The following is a 25,311-nucleotide window of genomic DNA, read 5'->3' as shown; positions in this document are numbered from 1 at the left end:
GTGGTGGCCGCAAGGCGTAAGCTTTGGCGGCGGGAAAGCGGCCAAGACTTTGCTATGGGGGACCCTTGCAGCTGCCACATCACGGCCGCGAAAATCCGCCGCTGCACTTGATGCAAGCCAACACCATCACCGACAGCACCCACCGCCCAATTGACGCCCCGCGCACGCCGACCGACGTGCTACCGTCGCCATGAATGCCCGCGCCCTCTCGCGAGCATCTCTGAATGCCCGGCACGTCGCCCACGAGCCGCTCCCCCCGTCCTTTGCTCGATTTCCCGGCGCCGTTACACCATGTCCAATCACCCAACAAAGATGGAGAGGAGACGCGAACAAGGACCGGGGAGTCTCTGCCTTGAGAAGCACAGGTCTTCGACGCCGCCAAAGACTATCAGTCAGGTTGAAGGACTTGCCCGTTCCTAGATGGAAGATTCCTCGCTCGTCGCACGAAGTCAGCGAGGAACACGGTCTTTGGCAATTCTTCAATTCGGAGAGGAGATTGCTGGCAACACCAGAGGAGGATGCTTCTCATGGTGAGAACTACATTTCCGAGTTGAAATCGCGGTGCTGATTCTGGGTGCAGGCCGTTCGTGGACGATGCCCGAATTACGACAAAAGTCCTGGGAAGATTTGCACCGGTTATGGTGGACATGCGTCAAGGAGCGCAACCGGTTAGCAACTGAGGCCTACGAAAGGAAACGCATCGAAGCCGGTTATGGCGACTACGAGGCAGAACAGAGAGACAAAACGGTAAGCCAACTTGCGGCACATTGGCGGAGAATATTACGAAAATGCCATAGTCCAGCGTTGATTGGCACGAGCTCCTGTCATGCTCACTGCGAAAATGATCAATGCGCTAATAGCTCTCGTGTCGCGCAGGTCAAAGACACCATGAAAGCAATTAGGCATACGCTGATCGAGCGTTGGTATGCATGGGAAAATGCCAGACAGGTAGCCTTGGATGATCCCGAGGTCGACTTGTCTGGTCGGGGCGAAGCATACAATCCTCAGGTTGTTGAGGTGGGTAATCGACCATGTTCCGTGCGAATTTGGAGCTGACCAGCATCAGGATGGATATGAGGACGCGTTGGCGGAAGAGACATTCGAGGAAACAAGCCCAACTACAAGTGCTCAGTCTCCGGCAGAAACAAGTCAAGACTCAACCTCGAAGCCCCCGCCTCCGTCGGCATGAGGAGGCAATAAGGGTCACAAATGATGGTCGCCCGTGCGGAGGCCTAATGAAGTGATCTGCTGCGAGAGCCAAAAAGGGAAGTCTTCTGGGCCAAGGGATTGGAGTGGGCTTCAAATTTGCATGACGAGTTAGTGTAGCAAAGTATACCAGACGAGGGAACAGTTGATTGTGAGTTGAGCAGGCGAGTTGTCGATGGAGACCAAGCGCGGCCCCTCCCGGGGACCCGAACGTTGTATGTACATAGGTAGCTAGGGAGTCTTGGCGGGGCGCGACTCGTGGCAATCTAAAGGCGGTGGCTCAAGCTTCAGGTCACCGCGCGACCCCCTCCTCAAAACGACCATCTGAGCACCGTCCTCTCCGTCCCCTCTCCTATATTTTGCCTACGGTTCCCTCGTCTTCTTGTTCCAGAAACAAAGTCCACCTCACGACCACCACCGCCGTCATCATGGAAGAAGTCGCCCCCGAGTACGATGTCGTTGTCCTTGGCACCGGTAACTACCCCGCCGCTCCCTCTCCGCGAGCAATCGCGAGCTAATACGACCACCCAGGTCTTACCGAATGTGTTCTCTCTGGGTACGATGCTACGGAGCCTCTAGCCCATGGCCGCGAGCTAACGTTGTCCCCAGAGTGTTGAGTGTCAAGGGCAAGAAGGTCCTGCACATGGACAGGAATGACCACTATGGCGGGTACGCGGCATCCCTGAATTGAACACCAGGGTGCCTTTTGCTAACGCCCCAGCAGGGAGGCTGCTTCTCTGAACATTGAGACTGTATGTCAGACCTACTTCCCGCTTTCCCGGCAATCGCTCACACATGGATAGATGTTCAAGAAGTATGGCAACTACAATCAGGGCGAGGAGCCGTGGAAGAAGTACGGCCGCGCGAACGACTGGAACATTGACCTCGTCCCCAAGCTCCTCATGTCCAGCGGGGAGCTCACCAACATTCTCGTCTCGACCGACGTCACCAGATACCTCGAGTTCAAGCAGATTGCTGGCAGCTTCGTGCAGCAGGGCAAGGGCGCTAAGGCGACTGTTGCCAGGGTGCCCTCTGATGCCGGTGAGGCCCTGAGGTCTCCTCTGATGGGTCTTTTCGAGAAGAGGCGGGCGAGGAGCTTCCTCGAGTGGGTTGGCTCGTTCAAGGAGGACGACCCAGCCACGCACAAGGGTTAGTTTCACCTCCTATACGGCGCATTGACCAGAGTCTGAGACAAGCTTATAGGTTTGAACCTCAACACTGCAACCATGAGGGAGGTCTATGAGAAGTTCGGCCTGGAGCCTTCCACTCAAGACTTTATCGGCCACTCGATGGCCCTCTACCAGAACGACGAGTACATTGGAGCCTCTGGAAGGGCCATTGAAACGATTGAGCGCATCAGGCTTTACGTCAACTCCGTTGCGCGTTACGGAAAGTCGCCGTACATCTACCCGCTTTACGGTCTTGGCGAGCTCCCCCAGGGATTTGCTCGTCTGTCTGCCATTTACGGAGGTACCTACATGCTCAACGCCGACGTTGACGAGATCCTGTATGAGGGCGGCAAGGTCTCTGGCATCAAGGCCACCATGAAGGAGAGGGATGCGCCTGGCGAGGCCATGAAGTTCACCACCAAGTGCAAGAAGATTTTGGCGGACCCCAGCTACTTTGCCGACAAGGTGAAGCCCACTGGCCACCTGTTGAAGGCCATTTGCATTCTCAACCACCCCATTCCGGGCACGGACAACTCGGACTCGCTCCAACTCATCATTCCCCAGAGCCAGGTTGGCCGCAAGAACGGTAAGTTATTATGTCCAGATGGCAATGCTCAACTCTGACCACGTCTAGACATTTACATTGCCGTTGTCTCTTCGGCACACAACGTCTGCCCTAAGGGCTACTACATTGCCATTGTCAGCACAATCGCCGAGGGTGACAGCAACCACCACCTCGAGCTGGAGCCCGGCTTCGAGCGTCTCGGCAAGATTGAGGAGAAGTTTATGGGTCCTCCCATTCCCCTGTACGAGCCCATTGAGGACGGCGCCAAGGACAACATCTTCATCTCCAAGAGCTACGACGCAACCAGCCACTTTGAGACCACGACAGGTGAGTTTGTACACAAATGCCACCGGGAGCGACCTGCTAAGTTATCAACACAGACGACATCAAGGACATTTACCGTCGCGCAGAGGGTCAAGAGCTGAAGGTTGAGGGTCTCAGGGATGAGCAGAAGCTGGTTGCCGAAGAGTAAAAGTGCCACGAATGGGGGATTGGTTCGGATAGAAAGGCATTGGGATGGCCACCACGGAGCAAGGAATATTTTCAGTTTTTTCCCTAGTTGAATTCACCAAACTTGTCGCATTGTAATAGGCAAGAGAGCAAAAACTCAAGTCTTTTTTTTTTTTTTTTTTTGATTCCACACATCTGATGATCATTTCGTTTGTACATGTCCATCTCGGATAGAATTAGAGCGCCATGCGCGTAAAGGTCCCACCGCCCCCTTCTCTATTCCTGTACATTGCACATGACCCCTTTTTACATTTGTTGCGCGATCCACTCCCACCACGCGTCAACTCCTGGACCCTCCTCCCCGCTCACACTGCCTCCGATCACCTCGACTGGCACGTTCATCTCCTCCATTTGCTTGAAGTCGAACTTGCCCTCGCCTCCAAAGCCCAACCACTCCTTGTCCTCACCGCCATCGCCCTGCTCCTCATTGTAGGCCACGTCCATAACGCCCTTTGCCCTCGCAACGCGCACCTTTTCAATCTCGGCCTCGAGCTGCGCGCGCACCAGCTGCGCCGGCAGCGCGGTGAAGAGGTCCATCTTATTCGCAGCAACGAGGACGGGCGTCGGCCGCGGCGGGCGGCTCGTCTTGTTGCCCGTGTAGCGGCGCTGCAGCACCAGCAGCACGTCGTGCAGGTACTCGGCGGCGTCGCTGAGGGCGGACCCGGCGCCGCCGCTGTTGGCGATGGCCGCCGCGTCGACCATGTAGACGACGCCGGCGAGGTTGGGCACGCTGCTGAAGGTCGAGGCTTGTAGGGTGCGTGCTCGCAGCTTGCCGTGTCCTGGCGTGTCGTGCAGCGCCAGCCGCCGGTTGCGGTCGTTGGTTGGGTCATTGACGCTGCGGAAGCGCGCGCTGAAGGGCGTGTAGTCTGGGTGGAGGGCGAGAGTCGTCTTGTGCGGTGTTTGGGTGGGGTGGGTGTCGCGCGGGCGCCCGGTCTCGAGCTGTAAAGCTGTTAATTGGTGGCTCTTTGATCAGGACAGCTCTGGTGTTGAAGTGCCAGTGGCTCTCGGTTTTCCAAAGGAAATGGACAAGATGGGCCTATCATACCGATGTGACCAGCGTGGTTTTCCCAGCGCCGCTGGGCCCAACCAGCACAAATGCTGGCGGACTGGCAGGCGTCTTTTGGCGGTAGAGGTACAGGTGGAGCAGGACCGGGAAACCTAGGGCGACGACGAGGGTGATGAGAAAGGTGCTGAGGTGGGCGCCAAACAGCTTGGTCACCCAGCTGTCCGGCTCATGCCAGGCCACCATGGTGATAATTTCTTGGTGGTGGTGTTGAAGTTTGGTTGGTTGGCTTGTGATGTGACCTCAGTTGTGGCCGCGCTGTCGGAGCAGAAACCCTGATGGTCGTCGGTACCTGCGGTAGGGCTACCTAGGCGGGCGGAAGCTCCCTCTCCGCGTCAGCCCATGCCCTTCGGCGAAGACGCTGCGGGCCGAAACCCACCTCCTCCTCTCAACCTCTCAACACCATCGTCTTTGAATCTCACGACAATCATCTTACTTCTGGTGTTTGCCTTCCAAAAATCTGGCAACTATGATGATGATCCGCCGTTTGACTTGATCGAACTAACCGCCCAATGCGCTACAGCCATCTTGGATTCCGCCGGCAAACTCAGTAACGAACGACAGGGTCAATTCTTCTGTGGCTGGCTGCTTTTATTGAACATGAACAGCGAAAGCCGATTGAAAAGAATGACATGTGCAAAACGGCTTTCAAATCTTTTACTCCAGTTGGCTGCTCCTGGATTGCGGTCGGCAAGGGAATTGAGACTGCCGGGCCGAGCGAAGCTTCACAAGATGCAGAACACGACTCAACTCTCATTTTGGATTTTGTTTAGTTACATGATTCCATTGAAACGGTTTGTTACGTGAGGAAATCGGCTGACAGAATATAGATATTTTGTCCACTACTGACCATCCCAAAAAGCAGACACGAATTCTCCCAGCACAACCATCTCATCCAAGCAGGCCAATCCTCCCAACACACTATTACGCTTGCGAGATGTAAATGAACGACTTTGTTGTCCTTGGAGAATGAACAATACTTCTGCTAGTGCGCGACCGCTGTCCTCCCCGATGAGAACCCACTCACCGTCGACAGCCGCCTAAACAGCCCATTGTTCAACCCGATGCCACCACCACTGCTCGCCGGCGAATCCGTCATCGGCGTGTCCCCATCGTGCTCCTGTGGCGCAAGCGGATCGTCCTGAGTCCTGTACATGCCGTCTTCGCGTCAGCCGAACCCGCCAGCGACGTTAGAGGAGCAAGAGCTTGGAAGAAAGACCTTACATGAAGAGCATGTCGTCGAAGGGCGGCCGGGGTTCGCTGACGTTGGAGCTGCGGGGCCGGTTGCCACTGCTGGGCGAACCGGACGGAGCGCTGGCCGGGTCCATCGGGGGAGAAAAAGTGCGCGGTACGTTTGAGGGCGCCGTGACTGCCATTGCCGGCGTGGTCATCGATGAAGTGCCAGCGTTGCGGAAGTTGGCGGGGATGGGCGGCACGTCTTCGCCGACGGAGAAGTTTTGGTCGACGCTGGAAGCGGGCCTGCTGCCTGTTAGCTGCGAACATGGACTGGAAACATCCTTCTCAGCCTCCTCGACATACCTGCTTAGAGACGTCTCGAAAAGATTGGTGTTGAGCATGGCGGCCGCAGGAGTCGGGGGAATGGTCGCCATAGGCTCGAAAGAGCCGCCGCTGTGTCGAAGCGAAGTTGGCTTGAACAAATTCTTAGGGAGATGCGGAGTCTGGATGGAACCATGCGGCAGCGACGGCGGTACAACCATGGTCGGGGTGTTGCTGATGTTGCTGTTGCTATTGTTGTTGCTGGCAACAGACAAGACGGACTGTCGGCGGCCAGGGGCAGAATTCATGCCGGACGTCATGGCTGTACTCATTCTCCTCAACATGGACCGCACCGTACCCTCAGTCTGCTCGGAACGCTGCTGAGCCTCGCCAGGAGCCTCGGACGGCGCCATGAGGTTGAAGATGCCCTTGATGGCGCCGATGGAAGCGCCAACCGCCGCCTGGACCGTCGACCACGAGTTCTCGAGCCGGATAAAGTCGTCAAGATAGCACTCGATTTGGTCAATCTGCGCGAGGCAGACCTCCATGGCGTCAGCAACAAACGTCGTACCCCAGATCCACACGTTTGCGGCCTCCTCCTGACAGTGGCTCGGCTGGGCGTTGATCATGGTGATGGCGGAGTTGATCATCTTGTCAATGGCCTTCTCTGCCTTTTCCTTTTGCTGCGCAGAATCGACATAGTAAATGGCACGGCGGTCCTCGTAGTTGCCATTCTGCTCGCGGACGCCCGTCTTGACGCCCTCGTAGACGTTCTTGAAGGCGTCTTCGTGTACGTACGCCATGACCGAGTTGTAATTGTCCAGCGAGGCGAGCACCTGGTCGGCCGCATCGCCAATGGCAGCCGTCAGCGCCGCAAGATGGTCAGTCCCCTCCAGCAGCCGGTGCGCCTGCAGCGTCTTGAAGAACGTAAAGTCGCCCGTACGACTGGCGGCGTGGAGATTGTGCCGAATGAGCGCCACGCGCTGTGTCCAGTGCAACTTCTTCTCGGCAATCATGGCTGGATTCTTTTCGATTTTCTCTTCCTTGGCGAATGAACTGCTTCTCTCAACGACGCGGGGAGGAAGAAAGTAGTGAAAGGACGACGACGAGAGGATGTTGTCAAAGCGAGAGGCGCCATAATGCCCACTTTAAGGGATGGCAACAGCCCGCGGCATCGCAGTAAAACACCCTGATCAAAGCCGGCCTCAGCGAATCCCAACACGCCCTCTCACTCCTCAGCGCAGTGCTGCAGTGGCGTACCAGACCAGTCGTTTGCGACGCATCCTAAAAAAGAAGGCGGACAATACAACGGCGTCCGGCCGCGCAAATTGCGGGGCGAAGTGACGGCAATGCCGTAATCTGGACGCCTCTGTTGTGTCAAGGTCGTTCTAGAAGGCGATCGCCCCTCTTCGTGGACCCCGACGAAGACTCGAGGTCGACGGCTTGGCAAGCCGCGTGTCTGGGGATTTTGGTGGTGATGACAAGGCCCGATGATGCGTATTTGGAGCGCTCGTTGTTCTTCAGGGTCTGCTGTCTTAAACACCACAACGGCTAGAACATGCATGTGTCTGGCGGCCCTAGACACCAGCGTGGTCGAGTCGATACCCATACTCGACATGCGTGGTAGAACTTGAAGGAGACTAGAGAAGCAATTCCATCGCTGGGGAAACACATGGTGTTGGAAAAGAAGACTTCGGATACTGGAGAGCAAATCAAAGTCAAGCGCACAAATCCCCAACTCCTCCCACAAGCCATCCTCGCTGCCACCAGAACATCAAGAGCAACAACCACAGCGAAAGCAATGACGCCGCGCTCTCCCAACCGCTCACCCAAAATCTCGACCTCGAGCGGTCCAATCTCCCCGATCAACTCCAGACACGCCTGCTGGACGGGCGTCTCAAGCGCGGACAAAGCACGTGAGCGCAGCCTTTGTCGAGATGGCAAGTCTGGAAGACGGCGCGCTGAGACATGGAAGCGACTGGATTTCTCGCGGCAACAACGAGAGGTGCGCGGCTTGTGAGATGGTGTTTGGGAGGCCGTCTGAGCCAGCTAGGTGGCCGAGAGTAGGGGGAAAAGTGTCCGCAGCGATTCATTGCTCGCTATCTGTGCCGCCTTTGCGATTGAGGAAGCTGCTGCATCTGAGATTCGTGATGCTTCTTCCTGTCTCGTGTGTACGGTATAGAAGAGCCACAATGCGTCATCTGTGAGGGCAATCTGCTGACTTACCTTGATCTGGCGTGCTGAGGTAGGTACCTGTCTTTAGTCATCAGAGCGGGTTGGATGCGTGGAGAAGCCAGTAAAATGCGTGAGATTCGAGGAACCGATAGGTAGATGTGGAGATTCAATACGTAGAGAACAGAGTCAGCGTGCCAAACAAATCAGATGAGCAAAATGGCCCAGGCGGGTCTAAAGCCAAACAAACAACTGTGACATGGAATTACATCTGGAAAGAACAGCAAGTATTCAAAAGACCGCCGTCTTCCCTGATCTCTCCCACTGCCGGCCGGTCCCACTCCCACTCCAAGTCTCCCAGCCAATCGAGCACACACTTGGAAACCACCGTCAAACTTGACGGCAACACTGCTCCGCTCACCAAATAACCCTTCACCCTTCGACCTGGCATGTAGTCAGACACCGAAAGAAGCACACCATTGACGTCCCAGTGTATCCATCCCACCAACGCCGACATGCCAAATCCCGTCCAGGAGGAAGAAATGTTGCCCTTGCTCTCTTCTCCTATTGCCAATCCTTACTTGCTTTCCCTACGATGAGGCGGTAGACAGCGGAGATGAGGAAAAGTCTGGTCCACCCACAGACCAGCGGTGTGATAAATCAAGTGCGTGATAGGAAAGAATGGCTTACTTCTTAGCCAGAAGTGATGATGATCCGTCCGTCCGTCCGTCCGTCCAAACCGAACCGAGCCCCCTCTATTGGTGTTTTTAAAAATGACCATTTTAGATGCCTGTTGCCATTTGCCATCCGTGTCCCACGTTAAGAAATCCAAAATCCGGGAAAAGTACGACTGTGAAGAGAAGAACAAACGCCAGTCATGACCAACCAGTTCCGAATCCCAATCCACAGTTACTCCAGCCGCCCCATGAGCTGCCGCCGCATCTTCATGTTGACGACGCCGCCGAACCCAAACGCCGGCACGATGCGGCCGATGCGCGCCAGACAGCTGGGCGCCCACTCGCGCACGACCTTTGCCGCGCGCTCCGCCCACCCCACCGAGCCCGCAGGCCTGTTGTACAAGTCCAGCCCGAGCAGGTGCAGCGGCGTGCTGAGCACCTGGACGGCGGCGGGCGCAGCAAACTGCGCGGCGCTGGCCGCGTCAACGTGCCTGCGCAGCGCGGAGCCGAGCGTCCCCGTCGCTCTGTCCACGCGCTGTCGGATGTGCGGCGCCAGCAGCGGCGGCACGTTGAAGCTGGCGAAGATGGTCAGGGAATCGCGCAGGGTGAAGAGGGCGTATGTGACGACGGGGATCTTGGCTGCTGGCGCGCTGACGGCGCCGAAGAGGCGCGTGAATTGGCTGTCTTTGTAGAGGCACAGGGCGAGGTTGCAGCTACTTGTTGCGGCGAATTTGGAGGGCCCTGCGGTGACGGTTGACGCTGGTGCATTTGTGGTCGTGCTGACGAACGTGTCTAGCGTATTGGCGGAAAAATATGTGCCCGTGTATAGTGTAAAGATGAGAAGGAAGGGTCGGGACCGGATGAAATTCTGCGGTCGAAGTAGGAGGGTCGTCAAAGACGTTCGGAGCGATTGTAGAAGAGGGCTTCGGCCTGAGGCATTCTCTATGATGGCACTGGGGATGTCAGTACCGTTGGAGGACAGATTTCGAACCACTGTTGAAAATCAGGGTCTTACCGATCAATCATGGTAATGACAGGCGCAACCAGCCCGCCAGCACTTGCGGCAGACAAAAGATCTGAGCCTGTCCGCAGGCCTAGGTTGCGGGTGTTCCATCTGGAGTTGGCTTGCACGGCGCCACTCTGTGGGCCATGCGCAGCATCGGTAGAAGGCGTTTGGAACGACTGCTGGCGCGGTGGACTCGAAAAGGGCGTCTGTACCTCCTTCATGACTGCACCAGGTTCTCCCCAAAACCAGGTCGAAAGAACGAGGCCGCACGTCGAGGCGTGGGCAGAGTGACGCAAGTTTAGTATAAGACGAGGAATCAGTAGCAGTTGGAAGTCGGGTGCATGAGTCGTGAGCTGGGGCCCCACAGCGCCGACATCGGCCTTTGGTCCGTCGATACGCGAGCGACCGGTTGAGGTCCAGGTCCACTCCAGATTCCAGCCCAGGTCTACTCATACTCCGGTTGGGGAAAGTGGATGGTCAGCGCATCTGTACCCTCGACAGGTGGTAGCTTGACCAGCCAGTTCTCCCAGAATCGCAGCCCGTCGAGTCCCTGGTCTCGGCATAGTGCTCCCTTCTCTTCTGCCATTTCGAGTTCCTCCGTCGCGACTCCGACACTCCAGCCAAACTTTGCAGCCACTTCCTGTGCCGTGACTCCCTGGCCATATTGATACCAGTCCCATGCAACCTCTGTCTTGGGCGGAATCGAGTGCAGCTCCTGTAGCCATCCGAGAAGGCTGACGACAGTCTTTTCGTCTGTGCGGTCGCGTCCTTGCACGACCAAGAGTCCGCTCTTGAACCGCCGCAGACGGACGGGCAGTTTGAGCTTGTCCCACATTTGCGCCGCCCTCTCAAAGTCTGTGGGACTGACGAGCTCCACTCCGCCTCGAGCTCGGTTGAAGACGGCCCAAAGATCTACAAGACTCATAATGCCTCCTTCGCGTCGGAGTATGCCAGTCGTGTCATCTGTGAGAAATTCGGCGATGTTCCTGGCCAGCTCCGAAATGTACAACGAGTCCGATCCGGAGCCCAGCATGTCCTTTGTCGTGACAAGACCTAGAGCGTTGGCAGATTGCGAGATGACAGCATTGGCTTCCGAGTTTCCATTGCCATTGATGTTTGCCTGACCAGCAAATTGTTCGGCTAAGGCAATGATTTCCTTTGCCGAAGTCATCAACGCTTCCAAGTCCTCGAAAGCGTTTCCAATCATGACCTCGTTGTTCTTGCGCTGCTCAATGCCACGCCTTTCCAGACCCGCAATGCCAACCACCTTGTTCCGCACTGGAAGCCCAGTTGAATCCCCGCCCGATGCCGCGCCATCATCTGCAGGCCTTGGCACAGGAGGGGCGCTTTGGAGAAGCCATTTGCGCTGCACCAGGGCGCTTTTCAACCTCTCATAGAATATCTTTTCCCCGCCAGCTCGAAATGAAAACTTTATGCATTCTGGTCCCTCCTCGCTTGGTGGTGCTCCGCTGAGAACCGGCGCGGGAGAGTCTGACCTCCTAGGTCTTGAAAATTCAGGCTCCGGATCCGTCGAAGTCACCAGAGAGGCGCCACACATTTCGCAACTCAACAAAGAAGGATGGTTTTGAAAGGTGCATCTGGGGCATTGAAAGGCTGACGACCTCGGTGACATGCCATTGTTTGCGGAGCCACGAGCGAACGATTCTTGATCGGCAACGGGCGACGGAATAGACTCAGGCTGAGCCTGTCTGCTGGCGGCGATGGCGGCCTTGATGAGGTGTACCAACGGTGGCTTCAGCCCACAAGCCAAACACGGCGGGAGCGGAGTATTTGCGTTGGCGACAGCGGGGTCAAAGTTGGAGGGAACCGGATTGGAAAAGGAGCATATCGGACATATCCAGGTCGCGGAAGCGGTTGGTGGGGGTGGAGGAGCTGGGCGCAGCGGACTGCCACGACGTGGAGGTGTTGACGACGGGCTGAAGCTTGGTGAATGTGCTGGACCACGCAAGGACAGATTGGGACGTTTGTTTGGTTTGGGGTATAGAGTAACCTTGGGAGAGGACTTGAGGAAGCCGGCCTGAGTTGCGCCATTAGCCTTTGGATCAAGCATGTGGGAACAGAGCGAGCCATACGTATAATTCGGGTCTCTCAACGTTCTTCAGGTTCAGAGCGACAGAGTGCTTGCGCGGCTCCTTGTTGTCGACATAACAAGCACGGTGCGAGGTCAAGTAGGCGTGTCCGTCCTGGTAGTTGGGCAGCTTGTACTTTCTAGCAGCACGACGATGGTTGGTTAGCCAAGCACACGTCGCGTCGCGTGCAGTGCTCACCCTTCGTACAAGCCAACGGCATCCTGGACAAAGAGCAGCGTCTCGCCCGGCAACAGCTCTGGACGCAGGGCAGTGGTCAGGTCCAGCTGGTGGAGCAACATTGAAGGAAGCGATGCGGGAAGCTGCAGGAGCTCGACTTCGAGCTTCCAGTTGCCTGCCTGACCGACTGCAGGGCGCGTGCCGTCAGCGCCAAGATGCGCGCCCGTTTGGTTCGCTAAGCCGACCGAGTCTTTCAAACAGGCACGCTCCACCCTCATCACTCCCCAACCACACTCCCTCTCCCGCACCGATATCAAGACACCGTCCACTTCGCTTCTTGCTGTCCTGTCGGCTTGTCATCTTCGTTACACTCCTACGCCTGCACTTCACATCATGTCTGCTTCGGTTCCGTGGCGCCCGGCCGCGGGTGCTCCGCCTGCGATGAATCGTAAGTCCTCCAACGCGTTCCCCTTGGTCACGATGCTGACTTGACCAACAGCCCCACCGCCCGCCTACAATGCCGTCTCTGCTCGTCGTTCGTTTGACAAACCCGACTCTGCCCCTCCACCCCGTGCTTCTGCTCCCCCAAAGTGGCCTCCGTCTGTTCGCCTCTACGTCCAGCGCTCTTTCGCCCCCGACGCAATGGAAGCCAGCATCACCCGTGAAGAACTAGAAAAGACGCTCAAAAAGGTCATCACCGAGGCTACCGAAGCAAATGCGCTGTACACGACCGACTGGGATAACCACCCGCTGCCCCAACAGCTCATTTTAGCACAGCGGGCCAAGCCCGCCAACCTTGACAAAGCACCCTGGAGAAACAACAACGCGACCCCCGAAAAGACCATGGGGGACGTTTGTGACGGCCCCTTCGCCAAGAAGCGCAAATCGCCCGAGGGCATGACCAATGCTGATGATGAGTCGCTGCCACCATGGAGGAGAACTAACAAACGAAGGATTGAAGATCGCATTGAACCCACCTCACCCGTAGTACGCAGCCTGTCCGACCGCATGGAGAAACGCCACCACATTACCCCTACCAACGGCTCAAGTAAGTACATGACGGATCTGGAGAAGAGGAGACAAAGATTCGAAAACGACAAGGCCGGACCCCGCTCGCCACGTCCATGGAACACCTCGTCGCGCGACGACTCGCCAAGCGACGTCAACGACGGACCGGTGGTCGGCATTTGTCAAAACCTGGAAAAGAGATATCTTCGCCTGACGGCCCCGCCGAAGCCCGAGACGGTCCGCCCGCTGCATGTCCTGGAGAAGACGTTGGAGCACCTCAAGACCAAGTGGAAAAAGGAAGGAAACTACGCGTACATTTGCGACCAGTTCAAGTCGCTGCGCCAGGATCTGACTGTCCAACACGTCAAGAATGAGTTTACCGTGACGGTCTACGAGATCCACGCGCGCATCGCGTTGGAGAAGGGCGACCTTGGTGAGTATAATCAGTGCCAGACGCAGCTGCGCGCACTCTACGCCCTGAATCTTGGCGGCCATCCGGCGGAATTTTTGGCATATCGTATTCTCTATTTCATATACACGCAAAATCGAACCGACATGAACGAGGTTCTGGCCGATTTAACCCCTGCAGACAAGTCTCAGCCGGCAGTCAAGCACGCACTCGACGTGCGGTCTGCTCTTGCGCTGGGCAACTACCACAGGTTTTTCAGACTGTACCTCGACACGCCCAACATGGGTGCTTACCTGATGGACATGTTCATTGAGCGTGAGCGCCTGGCGGCCCTGGCTAACATGTGCAAAGCGTATGTCTCCAATCCTTTCAAGATGACAGGAGCTAACGGCGGCGGCAGGTACAAACCGCACCTTGACATCAGATTCCTCACGGACGAGCTGGGATTCGAGAGCTTCCAAGACTGCCTCCAGTTTGTGTGTGACAAGGGAGCGCAAAACTTTTTGGAGCAAAAGAGCGACGACGTGGTCGTGTTCCACAGCAGCGCGCATTCGGCACAGCTCTTTGCACAGGCCAAGGCGCAAGCATTCCAACGCGTCGATCTCAAGGGTCAGATGTGATGGAGTATGATAGTATAAAGCGGCTCTGCAGCTCGGACCGTAGCGTGCGGAAGTGGGTCAAGCTGGGAAGAGGGATGCGCATCAGGGCCGCTAGCAGCCGCAGGGCGTTCCTTGGTGGCTTGGCCCATGGGGTGGCGGGCGAAGGAGCGAGCGTGAGGCGTGCGTCGGATGTCAAGGCCCGCAATCAAGTTTGATGGGTGGGCCGACGTGGCGCATGTCGTCGAGATGGGAACATGTAGAGTAGCCGTGGCTTTATTGAGGTTCGCTTTGTCCGAAACCAAGCGCGGCAGCCGAGCATCATGCGCATGGTGGTGACAAATGGAGAGGGGTAACAGTCGCAGTATTAATGTCTGAAGTATGACGTCGGATGCATGTACAATAGGTACGGGTACTAGGTAGGTTGGGCGTCGTCGAGCGAAGAAAGCGTCAACGGTGGAGCTGGGTCCATGGCCGCACAGACGAGCGGTTGATTCAGTCGTCTCATCCGATGGAAGGGCATTGTTGCGTGTCGCCGTGGCTTGGTTGTGGGAAAGGTAAGGTAAGGTAAGGTAAGGTCAAGGACCCAAGTGTGCCGCTTTCTTTTTTTTTTTTTTTTTTTTGCCGCGCCCCCCAGGGCAAACATGAAGAGTAGGTCGGTCTTTGAGAGAGCCCAACGTAGGTGGGTGGGTAGGTCGCTAGGTAATGGAGGTCCAGTCGAGCGGCAAAGGAAGACATGGAGTCCTTCGTGCCCATTCATCGTCATCTCACCCACCCACCCACCCATCCATCCATCTCCATCCCCGGCCACCCATTCCTGAGCCCGCCTGCGACGCCGCCCCGCGCCCACAACCTTGCACCGGCAGAGAGCCCCAAGCCCCCCCCCCCCCCCCCCCCCCCCCCCCCATCGGTCCAGCCAGCAACTAAGGTAGGTACCTTACCTAGTCCATCCAGTCCAGTCTGCGCTGCTCCTCCTCGCCTTCACCACCACCTCTCCAACCATCACCCCTCGCCCAAACTACTCGACCCCTCCGGCCCCATCATACTTCTCACCGTTACACGCCCGTCAGCCCGCCGTCCTCACCCCATCGCTGCTTCACCTCGCTGGAGCCGACTCCCACTACTCCGACGACTCGCCATGGTAAAGGTCAGTCCGCTCTGCGCGCCCACCCACCGCGGAGGGGTCGTCTGTGGACCCTGTGCGCGAGCTGACACGAGTCCTAGTTCCGGAGATCCGTCAAGAGCAGCGACAACAAAGCGGACCTCAAGCCGCAACACATCTCCATTCCTCCAAAAGATGCCATAGCCATCGTGCCACCCAAAAAGGTACCCAATGCTTGCTTGTCTTTGCCCGCCGCCGCCGCCGACTGCCTGCTTCCGACTTTGTTGCAATCCAACCCCCCAGCCTTACCACCATCCCTGGGATTTGCACCGTAATTCCGAAATTATTGCCACTCTCGCTAATCCATCGCGACCCAGGTTATTAAAGCTCTCTACGATTACCAGGCCCCCGAACAAGACCATTACCTCAGCTTCTCCCAAGGCGACTTTTTGCACGTCGTCGGCCGCGAAAACGATCCCGATTGGTACGAGGCATGCAACCCGCTGCACGGCTCGCGCGGTCTCGTTCCAGTCAAGTACTTTGACATTGTCGGCAAAACCGTCAGGGACAGCGGCGGATCAGTCGCTGAGATCGGCAACCTCCCGAGCGCAGGCCACGACTCTGGCTACGCAGAAAAGACTTCGGCTGAGCACGACGCCAAACCGCTGCGCATGTCCAAATCCATGAAAGGAACCGGCGCCATGGTCTACGGCGTCGTCATGTACGACTTCAGGGCCGAGCGCCCCGACGAGCTCGAAGCCAAGGAGGGCGAAGCCATCATCGTCATCGCCCAGTCCAACCCCGAGTGGTTCGTCGCAAAGCCCATTACGCGCCTGGGCGGCCCAGGCCTCATCCCCGTCTCCTTCATCGAGATTCGCGACATGACTACCGGCCAGGCGGTGCCCGACCCGCATGAAGCTGTGCGCGCCGCCGGCGTGCCCCGCGTCGAGGAGTGGAAGAAGATGGCGGCGGAATACAAAAATGGCAGCATCCCTCTTGGTAAGCTCGATGCGAACACGCCGCAGGCGCAACAGGGCGCCGATAGGACGAGCACCCGCAGCAATGGCGCCAACGGGTACAACGGAAATGTAGGTGCGATCCGACAAGACCGCCATTGGTGTGCTGACCGCAGGCTCCAGTCTCACTCTCGCGCCGGAAGCGCCGCGCAAAACTACGGCTACCGCAAGTCGCACGAACCCGAGCCTCAGTCCAAACTCGCCGCGCCCGTCAGCGCCAGCGTGCCGCGGTATTGCTTCGCAAACGACATTTTCTGGTTCATTGTCGAATGTCAAATGGAAGATGGCACATGTTGGGAGCTCTCGCGGCTATACCAAGACTTTTATGACTTGCAAATCAAACTCATCAACGCGTTCCCGCTCGAGGCCGGCCAGGTCGAAGGAGTTGAGAGAACGCTGCCGTACATGCCAGGTCCGGTCACGTACGTCACAGATAACATCACCAACGGTCGTCGCGCAAACCTGGACGACTACATCAAAAATCTGCTCAAGCTCGGCCCGCACGTCACACGCTCGGATTTGGTGTGCCAGTTCTTCAGACCACGAAACGACGACTACGAAATCGACCCGACTGTAAGCGCCGACGGCTACAGGCTCTCGGGCGCGTCTCAACAATCGGCGACAGATCACTCGGCCGGCGCTTCGCGGCAGTCTTCGACCGGAAACCTGCGAGGCAGCCATCATACGCGCCAGGTCTCAAAAGCGCAATCGCTCCACCCACACCAATCGCACGGCTCGCACGGCTCGCACCCCTCACACCAATCCCAACCGCCCATGAAGCGAAACAACAGCGCCATTACGCAATCGTCCATGGGCTCCAACCAAGGAGGCACCGGCGTCGGAGCCCACAAGATCAAGGTCTGGCTAGAAGAGGACAATTGCGTCGTGATCCGCATGCCGGCATACTTCCGATTTGCCGACCTGTACAAGAAGTTGCAAGAGCGGCGCGCACTGGAAAATGGAGGCAAGAATGCGTTAAGAGAAGAATTGCTCATCGAGTACCGCGACGAGGCCGACGGCATTTACTATCCGATTGAAAACGACGCCACGTTGGATGACGCCATTGCACGTTGTCCGAAGCTCGTGCTTTGGGTATCGCCGGCGCAGTAAGAGAGAAATCATAGGGCGGAACCTTTTTTTTTTTTTTTTTTTTTTCTTCGATCGATTCCAAACAAAAGCTGGGCATCATCTTCTCTTGCAAACAAGCAAAAACGCACGCACGCACGCATCCAAGAACAATACGTACGACAGGCGCTGCGGGAGGTGGAGAACAAAGAAAGCATATTAATTTCGGTCGTCACACAAAGGCGCGTGATGATGGCAAACAACAGTGGTTGACCACAAGGACGGAAATCTGTATTTGCAGGGTGTGGCGAGCAAGCAATCATTGTTGTTGTTGGCGACGACGACGTCTTATTCTTTTACGCGTTGTCCTTTTTGTCGGTTTTCGTCAAGGAGAAGGAGGCATCGGAGTGGGTAGGTTGTGATGGTGTGGGGGGTTAGCGGGCATGCCTCTTTTGTCTTTTTTTTTCTTTTTCTTCTTCTTCCCTCTTCTTCCTCCTTGTTGAGGAGATGGGGTCCTATTACTTCTCTTCTTCCTTTAGTTCTTCTTTCTCTTCTTCTCTCTTACCTCTTACACACACGTCACTCACGAACGCGACGATCGGGATATGGGTTTGTTTGTTTATTCAGTGGCTTTTGCTTTTTTACTTTTTTTTCTCCTCTTCGCGCCTTAGTCCTTTGGATCTTTTTATACTTCTTCTTCTCCCTTACCCTTCTTACTCTTCTTCCTTCTTGTTCTTCGTCGTCGAGATGAAACTTCTTCTTCTTCTTAACCAACCTACACCCTTTGTTGTCCGTTTCGTCTTCGAGTAATAGTAGCACTGGTCGTCCTTGCGGCTTCTGGCTATCTTATCTCTTTTTGATATCTTTCTGGCTTGGTTTGGCTTGATTTGGCTTGGCTTGGCTTGGCTTGGTTTGACTCGCTTTGAAGCTGTTACTTGCTGCTATTCATTGCTTCGTTCACAGTTTGTTTGTTTCTTTGCGCGTCGTGTCCTTGGTGGAGGCCTGTGATGCTGGGGAGGAGGAGGAGGAGGAGGAGGAGGTAAATCCCGTGGCGCAGTGGTGGTAGTCAAGACGGCGATGGCGACGGCGACGGCGACGGCGGATAGGGACGGAAGAAGTCCAAGTCTAGTGGAAATTGTCGTCTAGTTTTAGTAGAGCGGCAGAGTAGCAGTAGTAGCAGTAGTACGCAAAAGAGACCAACAAAGATTTTCCTAAAATTCGCATCTGCCTTTTTCATCAGTGCGCGCGCCCCTGTTATTTCGCTCTTGCTTCCCTTCCTCCACATGAACCCTCGCTTGGCGGCTGCGGCTGCTGCTGCTCTGGACCTATTTATGTGCATTCATGTACCTAATATTCACTTTTCTTTTCTCTCCTTTCCTTCCCTCCCTCTTGCAGTCTTTGTTATCACTAAACGTACAACGTCCGACATGAGAAACAAGTCGTGAGAGATAAGCCGGTGGACGGGTGCGTGTTGAAAGGGAAGTTTTTCTTTCCTTGCTGTCTCTCTCTCTCTCTCTCTCTCTCTCTCTCTCTATCTCTCTCTCTCTATATATCTACAAATACACTCATGTGTCTCTACATCGTCATCGTCGTCACCTCCTCCTAGCCCACCTACGTACCTACCTCTCCAAACTCGGCTCCCGCGCCTCTCCACTCACTCGCTTACTCACTGGCTTTGTCCCTCCTTTCGCACCCGCATCCCCATTTGCCCCCTTAACCACACTCCCCGCCTTCTCGACATCGACCGCGTCGTCCTCGTCCCTGACAACCTCGCTCTCAACCACCGGCACGATAACCTCGTCGTCCGCCTCCTCCGCCTCCGCCTCCTCCTCCTCCTCCTCCGGCAGAATCAAGTTCAGGATACACGTCACGAACGCGCCGACCGCGAAACCCGTCTCGAGAACGAGCACGATGGCGTCGAAGAAACCCTGCAGTCCCTGATTGCGCTGCTGCTGCTGCTCATCGGGGAAGACGTTGGCGAACCAGGTCGGCACGAGGGTGGCGCCGTAGCCGAGGGCGAGGCCGGCGGCCAGGATGAAGCGGTTGCGGCGCCCAAAAGGGACCGTGGCCACGATGCGCATGCCGGACACGGCGACGCTGGCGAAGAGGAAGGTCGTCATGCCGCCGAGGACGGGGGAAGGGATGGCGACGAGGGCCGCGGCGAACTTGGCAAAGACGCCCATCAGGACGAGCCAGGCGCAGGCGGCGTAGCCGGCGGCGCGATTGGCGCAGCGGGTGAGTGCTATGACGCCGTTGTTTTGCGCGAAGACGGACATGGGCGTCATGGTTGCCAGGGCCGCGATGATGCTGTTGAGCCCGTCGGCGAGCACGCCGCCTTGGATGCGGCTGTCGAAGGTTTCGCCGTGGACCGGAAGCCGCGACACGTCGCAGGTGGCCGTGATGTCGCCGATGGCTTCCATGGCGCACACGATGTAGACGGCGAGCAGGGGCAGGACGAGCGGGCCGTGGATGCGCAGCGGGAACGTGTGGGTCCAGATGAACGAGGCGGCGGGCGACGCGTCGATGGTGGAGCGGTCGAAGTAGCCGCACGCCGCGGCGACGACGCAGCCCGTCAGCAGCCCGATGACGACGGCCGTGCTCTTCATGATGGGCGACCCGAACCGCTCGCACACGATGATGGTGACGAAGACGAGGAACCCGAGCCCGATGAACTCGGGCGAGCCCCAGGGCAGCGGCCGCGGCGCCGACGTCGACGGGCACAGCGCCGATGCGCCCACCGGGTTGCTGAAGCAGTCGCCGCTGCCGCCCGCCCAGTCCTCGAAGCCTGTCTGGATCAGTGAGACGCCGATGAGCATGACTGTTGGCCCCGTCACGATGGGCGGGAAGAGCCGCTTGAGCGTCCGCGGCGGCAGGAATGACATGAACACCTCGAGAAGTCCGCAGAGCGCCGCTGTGCCGATGATGGCGCCGTAGCCTTGAGGGCAGGGTAGCTTGTTGCCGCTGTCGTCGGTCGGGCAAAAGCTAGAGTTGTACATTTGCGACAGGGCGCCCGAGGCGACGGTGATGGTCGAAAACGACGTGCCTACGACGGAAAGGAGGCCCGTTCCAAGATGATAGGGCGTCTTGTAGATGTGGAAGCGTGTGATTTGTACGGCAGAGAGGATGCCAGATACAATCAGAGACGTCGAGACGAGGTAGCGCTGCTGCTCAGTGGTAAAGTTGGCCGTCGACGCCAAGATGATGGGGGGCGTGATGACTCCGGCCAGCATTGCCAGAGCGTGCTGGAAGCCGAGCAGGATAGCGAGGAACACTGGCATGCTTTCATTGAGGCCGAAAAAGGGGGCCGCTCGACGGACTCGTCGCATGAACGGTAAATTTGGGCGGAAGAGGAAGCCATAGTCGTAGTTTCCGAGAAGCCCTTCTCTGGAGAGCGTCAGTGGTTTTGTAAGCAACGAAATCGAGTCTGAAGCTGGCAGTGGAGTGTTGATTGTCTAGTGCTCGAACAGTACTCACTTTGTAAAAAACGTCTGCTTCATTCCTCTAACCACGCTCCCCCATCCTTTTCCACCGGTACCAACGACACCCATTCTTCAGCTGAGGTCTGCCTTTACGGCTTTTCGACTTTTGAAACGGGGTTACGTCGAACCCGTGCTCTTTTAGATTTTTGCCTGGCAAGCCCAATCACACAGCTCTTGAATTTTTGCTGTCCAAAATCAACGAATCGTCTGCCTTTGCGGTGGGGCGAGGTTGAGTCCGCGGGTGTTGTCAGACTACCCGTCAGCAGGGAGGTCGGCCGTGTACTTCGAATTTTGAGTTGTGCGCCGACAAATGCTAAATCAACGAGACGAAGCTCAGTTTTCGGTGTAAAAGGACAAGACGATTTGACTGAGAGTCGATGTTTTTTCAGCTGGCCCATGCATGTCCGTGGATCATCATATCTGGGATGGTGAAGGCTATCGATATGGCGTGGGAGATGATTGGATTGCCGAGCCAAACATTGATATCAGCGACAGCGCCGCTCCATGTCGTGGCGTACCGAAAGAGGATGCGGTTCGGACGCGACCGACTGCGTGATTTGGTGCTTGGTGGCTGATTGATTGCAACTTGAGCTGTCAGCGGTTGTTGATTGAGCAGTGGAAGCGCATGGTGAAGATGGAATATTGCGTCGGAGCCTTTGCTTGAGGACGACCCTGCCAAAGCCACCATGGTTTCGAGAGCTGCAGAAGGGAGGCAAAGGCGCAGAACATTTGGTAAAAAGTGCTGTGTGCGGTCGAGGTGGTGGGATGGGTGTGGTGTGCTGATAAGGAAGGCAGCGCGCCATTGGTCAGATTGGTAGCCGGGGTCGGGACTGCAGCTCCCTCGCCGCGGCGGCATGGGGACGGGATGCAGACTGCGGAGACGAGAATGCTTCATCGTCATTGTCGCAACATCTGGGCTGTTTCCTCTCTGCCGGCACGTGCTCAAGCTCCCAGGCAGCTTGGAACTTGGCCTTCCTCGACCTCTTTTGCAAGTCGTCAGCAAGCCACCTGTGACTGGTTGCGAGATGCTGGGTCTGTCTTGTTGTGGAGACTGGACTCCCACTCTGGGAAACCCAGAAGGATATTTTGCTTCATGACTGCGGCAGCGTGAGGCAGCAGTTTTGGCAGCTCTTCAATGCAGACATGAATGACCTGGAACAAGGTGCGCATGTATTAGAGGGCAACAAAACAGCGTCAGAGTCACATTGCCTGTGAAGTAAGTGGGCAAGCCAACGGATCAAGATGCTCTTTTTGTTGATAAAGGCGTCATGGAGGAGGAGGAGGAGGGGTTTGAGCAGTCTCAGCCGGCGGTTGAAATAAAGTGGTCATGGCTACGCTTCTTGTCGCCGCTAGCCCGTCGATGGATTTCGGTCGAAGGGGGCGACAGCGTGACGGACCGCAGGCTGGCTGGGGCGTCCCGTGCCGTTGCCACGATGGCGCGACGGCCCAAGGAGAGAAGCACAGAGGCGGAGGGCACGAGCATTGCAAGAGGTTGACCGTGTGGCTATCACTGCAAAACTATTACACTGCAAGAAGTGGCGGTGGGATGTGCGGCCAGCAAGGACGCGTGTAAATGGCCAACGCACGTATCGATGTGTATTGACATGCAGAGTGTCGACGGTGGGGGGTGGCACGACAAGAGGTCTAGTGCCAGCCTCCAGTTCAACGGTTTCGGAGTCGGGAGGCTTCGGCCTGGCCCTCTTGAGAGACGGTCCCGGCAGCTTGGGACGGGACAGCAGCAGCAGCAGCACCAGTGGTTGCGCAACGGATGTGTGTACAGTATTGTGTCAAGTCGCAAAGCACCAGACTCTACGCAGCGTGTTCCGACCGGTTGATTATCCGTATCAGGTTGCGGGTAGATCATGGGGTAGGTTCATGTTGCATGTGGTTGAGAGGTCGTGTGTAGCAAAGGGTGTGGCGCATACGGCCGTTGGCAAGTGTAGCGGACCACTCCAGTACTGTATTGCAAGCCATGTGAGTGAGTGCGATGGGGGCGCACCAGTGCTACGGCGTACGGATCTCAAGGACGACAGTCTCTCAACATAACAGCGCGACGGCATGTACTGTGGTCAGCCGAGGTCGGGTAGGTACGAGTGACAGGGACATGTGCATAGGGCTGACGGGCGGCAGGGAGGGAGGGAGGAATGGGGAATGACTGGAGGCTGGATAACGGCCGAGGAGAAGAATTAAACGGAGCAGGCAGGCATCGGCGCATATCGGATTCCCAATCTTTGCTGCTGTGGCGAGAAGACGTGGAGTGAAGACGGAGAGATGGAGAGGGAGACGGAGAGGGAGAGGGAGAGGGAGACGCAGTGCAGTGGGAGACGGAGACGGAGACGGAGACGGAGACGGAGACGGAGACGGAGACAGAGACAGTCGAGGGCGCTGCGTGGCCTGCAAACGATGTTGGTCCGTGCGCCAAATCCGTTGAGAAGCTGCTGCTGGTTGTATCCCGGCTTCGTCTCGGCGGTTGGGGCAAACCAAACCGGGGAACTGCGAACACTCCACTCGCTCTCTTTTCGCCATGTAAAAGCATTTGCTCCCGCCTCTTTCCTCCCGTCCCTCCCTCCATTTCCTCCTTTAGCGACCCTGCTCACCTCACTACCACTACCTGTCCACCCCATCAATCCCTCTAATCCCTCGTCGCCCCCCGCCTCACAACAACTCTACCCGGGCCCGTCAGCTTCGACAGCTGCAACTCTTCCACCATGCCCTCCCACCAGGCCGTCGCCGGCGAGCAGGCCATCAAGCCTGAATTCTCTTCCAACCAGCCCTCGTCCATGGCCAAGCCCTCGGAGCCAAACCGCAACCCCAAGTACGACCCGACCAAGAAGCACATCACCGACTACCCCATCACCTGGGAAAATTGGCACCAGCATGTCAACTGGCTCAATGTCACCCTCATCGGTGGTGTCCCGCTGACGGGCTGCCTCGTCGCCCTCTGGACTCCTCTTTGCCTCAAGACGCTCGTATGGTCCGTCATCTACTACTACTGGACCGGTCTTGGCATCACTGCTGGCTACCACCGTCTCTGGGCCCACAGCTCCTACAAGGCCTCGCTTCCTCTCAAGATTTTCCTGGCTGCCGTTGGTGGTGGTGCCGTTGAGGGTTCAATCAGATGGTGGGCCAGGGACCACCGCGCTCACCACCGTTATACCGACACTGACAAGGACCCCTACTCGGTCCGCAAGTACGTTTTCCACATCACCAGCGTTGCAGCTTCAAAGCTAACACCAATAGGGGTCTCATGTACTCTCACCTTGGTTGGATGATTATGAAGCAAAACCCCAAGCGTATTGGCAGGACCGACATCTCCGACTTGAACGACGACCCCGTCGTTGTCTGGCAGCACCGCCACTACCTCAAGGTCGTCATCTTCATGGGTCTCATCTTCCCCACCTTGGTTACTGGTCTTGGCTGGGGCGACTGGTGGGGCGGATTCATCTACGCCGGTATCCTGCGCACCTTCTTCGTCCAGCAGGCCACGTTTTGCGTCAACTCTCTGGCCCACTGGCTCGGCGACCAGCCCTTCGACGACCGCAACTCTCCCCGTGACCACGTCCTCACTGCTCTCGTCACCCTTGGCGAAGGTTACCACAACTTCCACCACGAGTTCCCCAGCGACTACCGCAACGCCATTGAGTGGTTCCAGTACGACCCCACCAAGTGGTGCATCTGGACCTGGAAGCAGCTCGGCCTCGCCTACGATCTCAAGCAGTTCCGTGCCAACGAAATCGAAAAGGGTCGCATCCAGCAGGCTCAGAAGAAGCTCGACCAGAAGCGCACCAAGCTCGACTGGGGTGTTCCTCTCGACCAGCTTCCCGTAATGGAGTGGGACGACTACGTGGACCAGGCCAAGAATGGCCGTGGCCTCATTGCTGTCGCTGGTGTTGTCCACGACGTGACCGACTTCATCCAGGACCACCCTGGTGGCAAGGCAATGATCCGCTCCGGTCTCGGCAAGGACGCCACCGCCATGTTCAACGGCGGTGTGTACGACCACTCCAACGCGGCCCACAACTTGCTGTCGACGATGCGCATCGGCGTGATTCGCGGCGGCTGCGAGGTCGAGATTTGGAAGCGGGTCAACCGCGAGAACAAGGAGAGCGCGTACATCAAGGACGACTATGGCAACCGTATTGTCCGTGCAGGCGAGCAGCCCACTCGGATTTCAAAGCCCATGGTCAGCGCTGGCGCGGCATAAGTCGTCGACGACACCAAAAAAAAAAAAAAAAAGTGGGGTTATGCAAATTCATAGATTGTTCTCTCACACGGGGCGGGGTATGAGGCTTTTGCTTTTTTCAGCGATCCAGGTGGGACTCCTGACATACTACGAGAGTCACCAATGAGGCGTTACAATTGGGCGAGGGAAGAAGTCCTTTTTTGATATCTTTTTTTTTTTTTTTTTTTTTCCCTTCTTCATGATCGATCCGAGAATCAGCGACTGCTTTTTTCCGATTGCTACAACGAGTGCCTCTCGAACATTTACTGAGTGCTGTTGATG

At 56.8% G+C, this 25,311-nt stretch overlaps 10 protein-coding genes across 10 annotated transcripts; 5 read left to right on the top strand and 5 right to left on the bottom strand.

Annotated features, from left to right (window-relative positions):
* Nucleotides 1-106: 106 nt before the first annotated feature.
* Nucleotides 107-1,509, top strand: IWZ02DRAFT_465935 (mitochondrial 54S ribosomal protein uL29m). The gene is made up of 4 exons (XM_066768481.1): nt 107-530; nt 581-747; nt 877-1,017; nt 1,067-1,509. The coding sequence occupies exons 1-4, from the start codon at nt 191-193 to the stop codon at nt 1,187-1,189; spliced, it is 771 nt and encodes a 256-aa protein (XP_066617635.1). The 5' UTR covers nt 107-190; the 3' UTR covers nt 1,190-1,509.
* IWZ02DRAFT_465932 (secretory pathway gdp dissociation inhibitor) lies at nt 1,510-3,554 on the top strand. Its single transcript, XM_066768480.1, has 8 exons — nt 1,510-1,680; nt 1,738-1,762; nt 1,816-1,875; nt 1,931-1,958; nt 2,010-2,355; nt 2,410-2,961; nt 3,010-3,267; nt 3,321-3,554. The coding sequence occupies exons 1-8, from the start codon at nt 1,635-1,637 to the stop codon at nt 3,410-3,412; spliced, it is 1,407 nt and encodes a 468-aa protein (XP_066617634.1). The 5' UTR covers nt 1,510-1,634; the 3' UTR covers nt 3,413-3,554.
* On the bottom strand, nt 3,317-4,781 carry IWZ02DRAFT_410917 (signal recognition particle receptor beta subunit-domain-containing protein). The gene is made up of 2 exons (XM_066765718.1): nt 4,496-4,781; nt 3,317-4,389 (listed from the first exon to the last, which is right to left on the bottom strand). Exons 1-2 carry the CDS (start codon nt 4,697-4,699, stop codon nt 3,697-3,699), a joined length of 897 nt encoding a protein of 298 aa, XP_066617633.1. The 5' UTR covers nt 4,700-4,781; the 3' UTR covers nt 3,317-3,696.
* A 952-nt stretch (nt 4,782-5,733) lies between these two features.
* Nucleotides 5,734-7,026, bottom strand: IWZ02DRAFT_495227 (uncharacterized protein; the record flags this gene model as incomplete). Its single annotated transcript, XM_066770117.1, has 2 exons — nt 5,734-5,992; nt 6,053-7,026. The coding sequence occupies 2 exons, from the start codon at nt 7,024-7,026 to the stop codon at nt 5,734-5,736; spliced, it is 1,233 nt and encodes a 410-aa protein (XP_066617632.1).
* A 1,869-nt stretch (nt 7,027-8,895) lies between these two features.
* On the bottom strand, nt 8,896-10,198 carry IWZ02DRAFT_158679 (uncharacterized protein). The gene is made up of 2 exons (XM_066762040.1): nt 9,875-10,198; nt 8,896-9,812 (listed from the first exon to the last, which is right to left on the bottom strand). Exons 1-2 carry the CDS (start codon nt 10,084-10,086, stop codon nt 9,092-9,094), a joined length of 933 nt encoding a protein of 310 aa, XP_066617631.1. The 5' UTR covers nt 10,087-10,198; the 3' UTR covers nt 8,896-9,091.
* IWZ02DRAFT_158678 (EAP30/Vps36 family-domain-containing protein) lies at nt 10,199-12,270 on the bottom strand. The gene is made up of 3 exons (XM_066762039.1): nt 12,154-12,270; nt 11,959-12,094; nt 10,199-11,903 (listed from the first exon to the last, which is right to left on the bottom strand). Exons 1-3 carry the CDS (start codon nt 12,252-12,254, stop codon nt 10,311-10,313), a joined length of 1,830 nt encoding a protein of 609 aa, XP_066617630.1. The 5' UTR covers nt 12,255-12,270; the 3' UTR covers nt 10,199-10,310.
* A 255-nt stretch (nt 12,271-12,525) lies between these two features.
* Nucleotides 12,526-14,169, top strand: IWZ02DRAFT_437795 (SAC3/GANP domain protein; the record flags this gene model as incomplete). The annotated part of the gene is made up of 2 exons (XM_066766660.1): nt 12,526-12,580; nt 12,632-14,169. The coding sequence occupies 2 exons, from the start codon at nt 12,526-12,528 to the stop codon at nt 14,167-14,169; spliced, it is 1,593 nt and encodes a 530-aa protein (XP_066617629.1).
* A 620-nt stretch (nt 14,170-14,789) lies between these two features.
* On the top strand, nt 14,790-17,373 carry IWZ02DRAFT_472533 (uncharacterized protein; the record flags this gene model as incomplete). The annotated part of the gene is made up of 4 exons (XM_066768959.1): nt 14,790-14,804; nt 15,388-15,530; nt 15,678-16,335; nt 16,387-17,373. The coding sequence occupies 4 exons, from the start codon at nt 14,790-14,792 to the stop codon at nt 17,371-17,373; spliced, it is 1,803 nt and encodes a 600-aa protein (XP_066617628.1).
* Nucleotides 17,374-18,807: 1,434 nt separating this feature from the next.
* Nucleotides 18,808-21,034, bottom strand: IWZ02DRAFT_158599 (permease family-domain-containing protein). The gene is made up of 2 exons (XM_066762037.1): nt 20,803-21,034; nt 18,808-20,712 (listed from the first exon to the last, which is right to left on the bottom strand). Exons 1-2 carry the CDS (start codon nt 20,874-20,876, stop codon nt 18,948-18,950), a joined length of 1,839 nt encoding a protein of 612 aa, XP_066617627.1. The 5' UTR covers nt 20,877-21,034; the 3' UTR covers nt 18,808-18,947.
* Nucleotides 21,035-23,119: 2,085 nt separating this feature from the next.
* On the top strand, nt 23,120-25,219 carry IWZ02DRAFT_465919 (delta-9 fatty acid desaturas-like protein). The gene is made up of 2 exons (XM_066768479.1): nt 23,120-23,997; nt 24,048-25,219. Exons 1-2 carry the CDS (start codon nt 23,516-23,518, stop codon nt 25,009-25,011), a joined length of 1,446 nt encoding a protein of 481 aa, XP_066617626.1. The 5' UTR covers nt 23,120-23,515; the 3' UTR covers nt 25,012-25,219.
* Nucleotides 25,220-25,311: the final 92 nt, after the last annotated feature.

The sequence above is a fragment of the Phyllosticta citriasiana genome (assembly GCF_038021145.1).
Source record: "Phyllosticta citriasiana strain CBS 120426 chromosome Unknown IWZ02scaffold_23, whole genome shotgun sequence".
Classification (NCBI taxonomy): Eukaryota; Fungi; Ascomycota; class Dothideomycetes; order Botryosphaeriales; family Phyllostictaceae; genus Phyllosticta; species Phyllosticta citriasiana.
Note: the sequence above shows the minus strand (reverse complement) of the source record. Positions and strands in the feature narration are given on the sequence as shown.

Excerpts from the sequence above, each read along its gene's own strand:
- IWZ02DRAFT_158599 (XM_066762037.1), bottom strand. The coding sequence starts at position 20,876 with ATGGGTGTCGTTGGTACCGGTGGAAAAGGATGGGGGAGCGTGGTTAGA. Across the intron at positions 20,713-20,802 it reads AAGCAGACGTTTTTTACAAA|AGAAGGGCTTCTCGGAAACT; the intron begins GTGAGTACTGTT and ends GACGCTCTCCAG.
- IWZ02DRAFT_158678 (XM_066762039.1), bottom strand. The coding sequence starts at position 12,254 with ATGTTGCTCCACCAGCTGGACCTGACCACTGCCCTGCGTCCAGAGCTG. Across the intron at positions 12,095-12,153 it reads GCCGTTGGCTTGTACGAAGG|AAAGTACAAGCTGCCCAACT; the intron begins GTGAGCACTGCA and ends TCGTGCTGCTAG. Across the intron at positions 11,904-11,958 it reads TTGAGAGACCCGAATTATAC|GCCGGCTTCCTCAAGTCCTC; the intron begins GTATGGCTCGCT and ends GGCGCAACTCAG.
- IWZ02DRAFT_158679 (XM_066762040.1), bottom strand. The coding sequence starts at position 10,086 with ATGAAGGAGGTACAGACGCCCTTTTCGAGTCCACCGCGCCAGCAGTCG. Across the intron at positions 9,813-9,874 it reads GTCATTACCATGATTGATCG|TGCCATCATAGAGAATGCCT; the intron begins GTAAGACCCTGA and ends TGACATCCCCAG.
- IWZ02DRAFT_465919 (XM_066768479.1), top strand. The coding sequence starts at position 23,516 with ATGCCCTCCCACCAGGCCGTCGCCGGCGAGCAGGCCATCAAGCCTGAA. Across the intron at positions 23,998-24,047 it reads GACCCCTACTCGGTCCGCAA|GGGTCTCATGTACTCTCACC; the intron begins GTACGTTTTCCA and ends TAACACCAATAG.
- IWZ02DRAFT_465935 (XM_066768481.1), top strand. The coding sequence starts at position 191 with ATGAATGCCCGCGCCCTCTCGCGAGCATCTCTGAATGCCCGGCACGTC. Across the intron at positions 531-580 it reads AGAGGAGGATGCTTCTCATG|GCCGTTCGTGGACGATGCCC; the intron begins GTGAGAACTACA and ends TTCTGGGTGCAG. Across the intron at positions 748-876 it reads CAGAACAGAGAGACAAAACG|GTCAAAGACACCATGAAAGC; the intron begins GTAAGCCAACTT and ends CGTGTCGCGCAG.
- IWZ02DRAFT_465932 (XM_066768480.1), top strand. The coding sequence starts at position 1,635 with ATGGAAGAAGTCGCCCCCGAGTACGATGTCGTTGTCCTTGGCACCG. Across the intron at positions 1,763-1,815 it reads ACCGAATGTGTTCTCTCTGG|AGTGTTGAGTGTCAAGGGCA; the intron begins GTACGATGCTAC and ends CGTTGTCCCCAG. Across the intron at positions 2,962-3,009 it reads CCAGGTTGGCCGCAAGAACG|ACATTTACATTGCCGTTGTC; the intron begins GTAAGTTATTAT and ends GACCACGTCTAG.
- IWZ02DRAFT_410917 (XM_066765718.1), bottom strand. The coding sequence starts at position 4,699 with ATGGTGGCCTGGCATGAGCCGGACAGCTGGGTGACCAAGCTGTTTGGC. Across the intron at positions 4,390-4,495 it reads AAACCACGCTGGTCACATCG|CTCGAGACCGGGCGCCCGCG; the intron begins GTATGATAGGCC and ends ACAGCTTTACAG.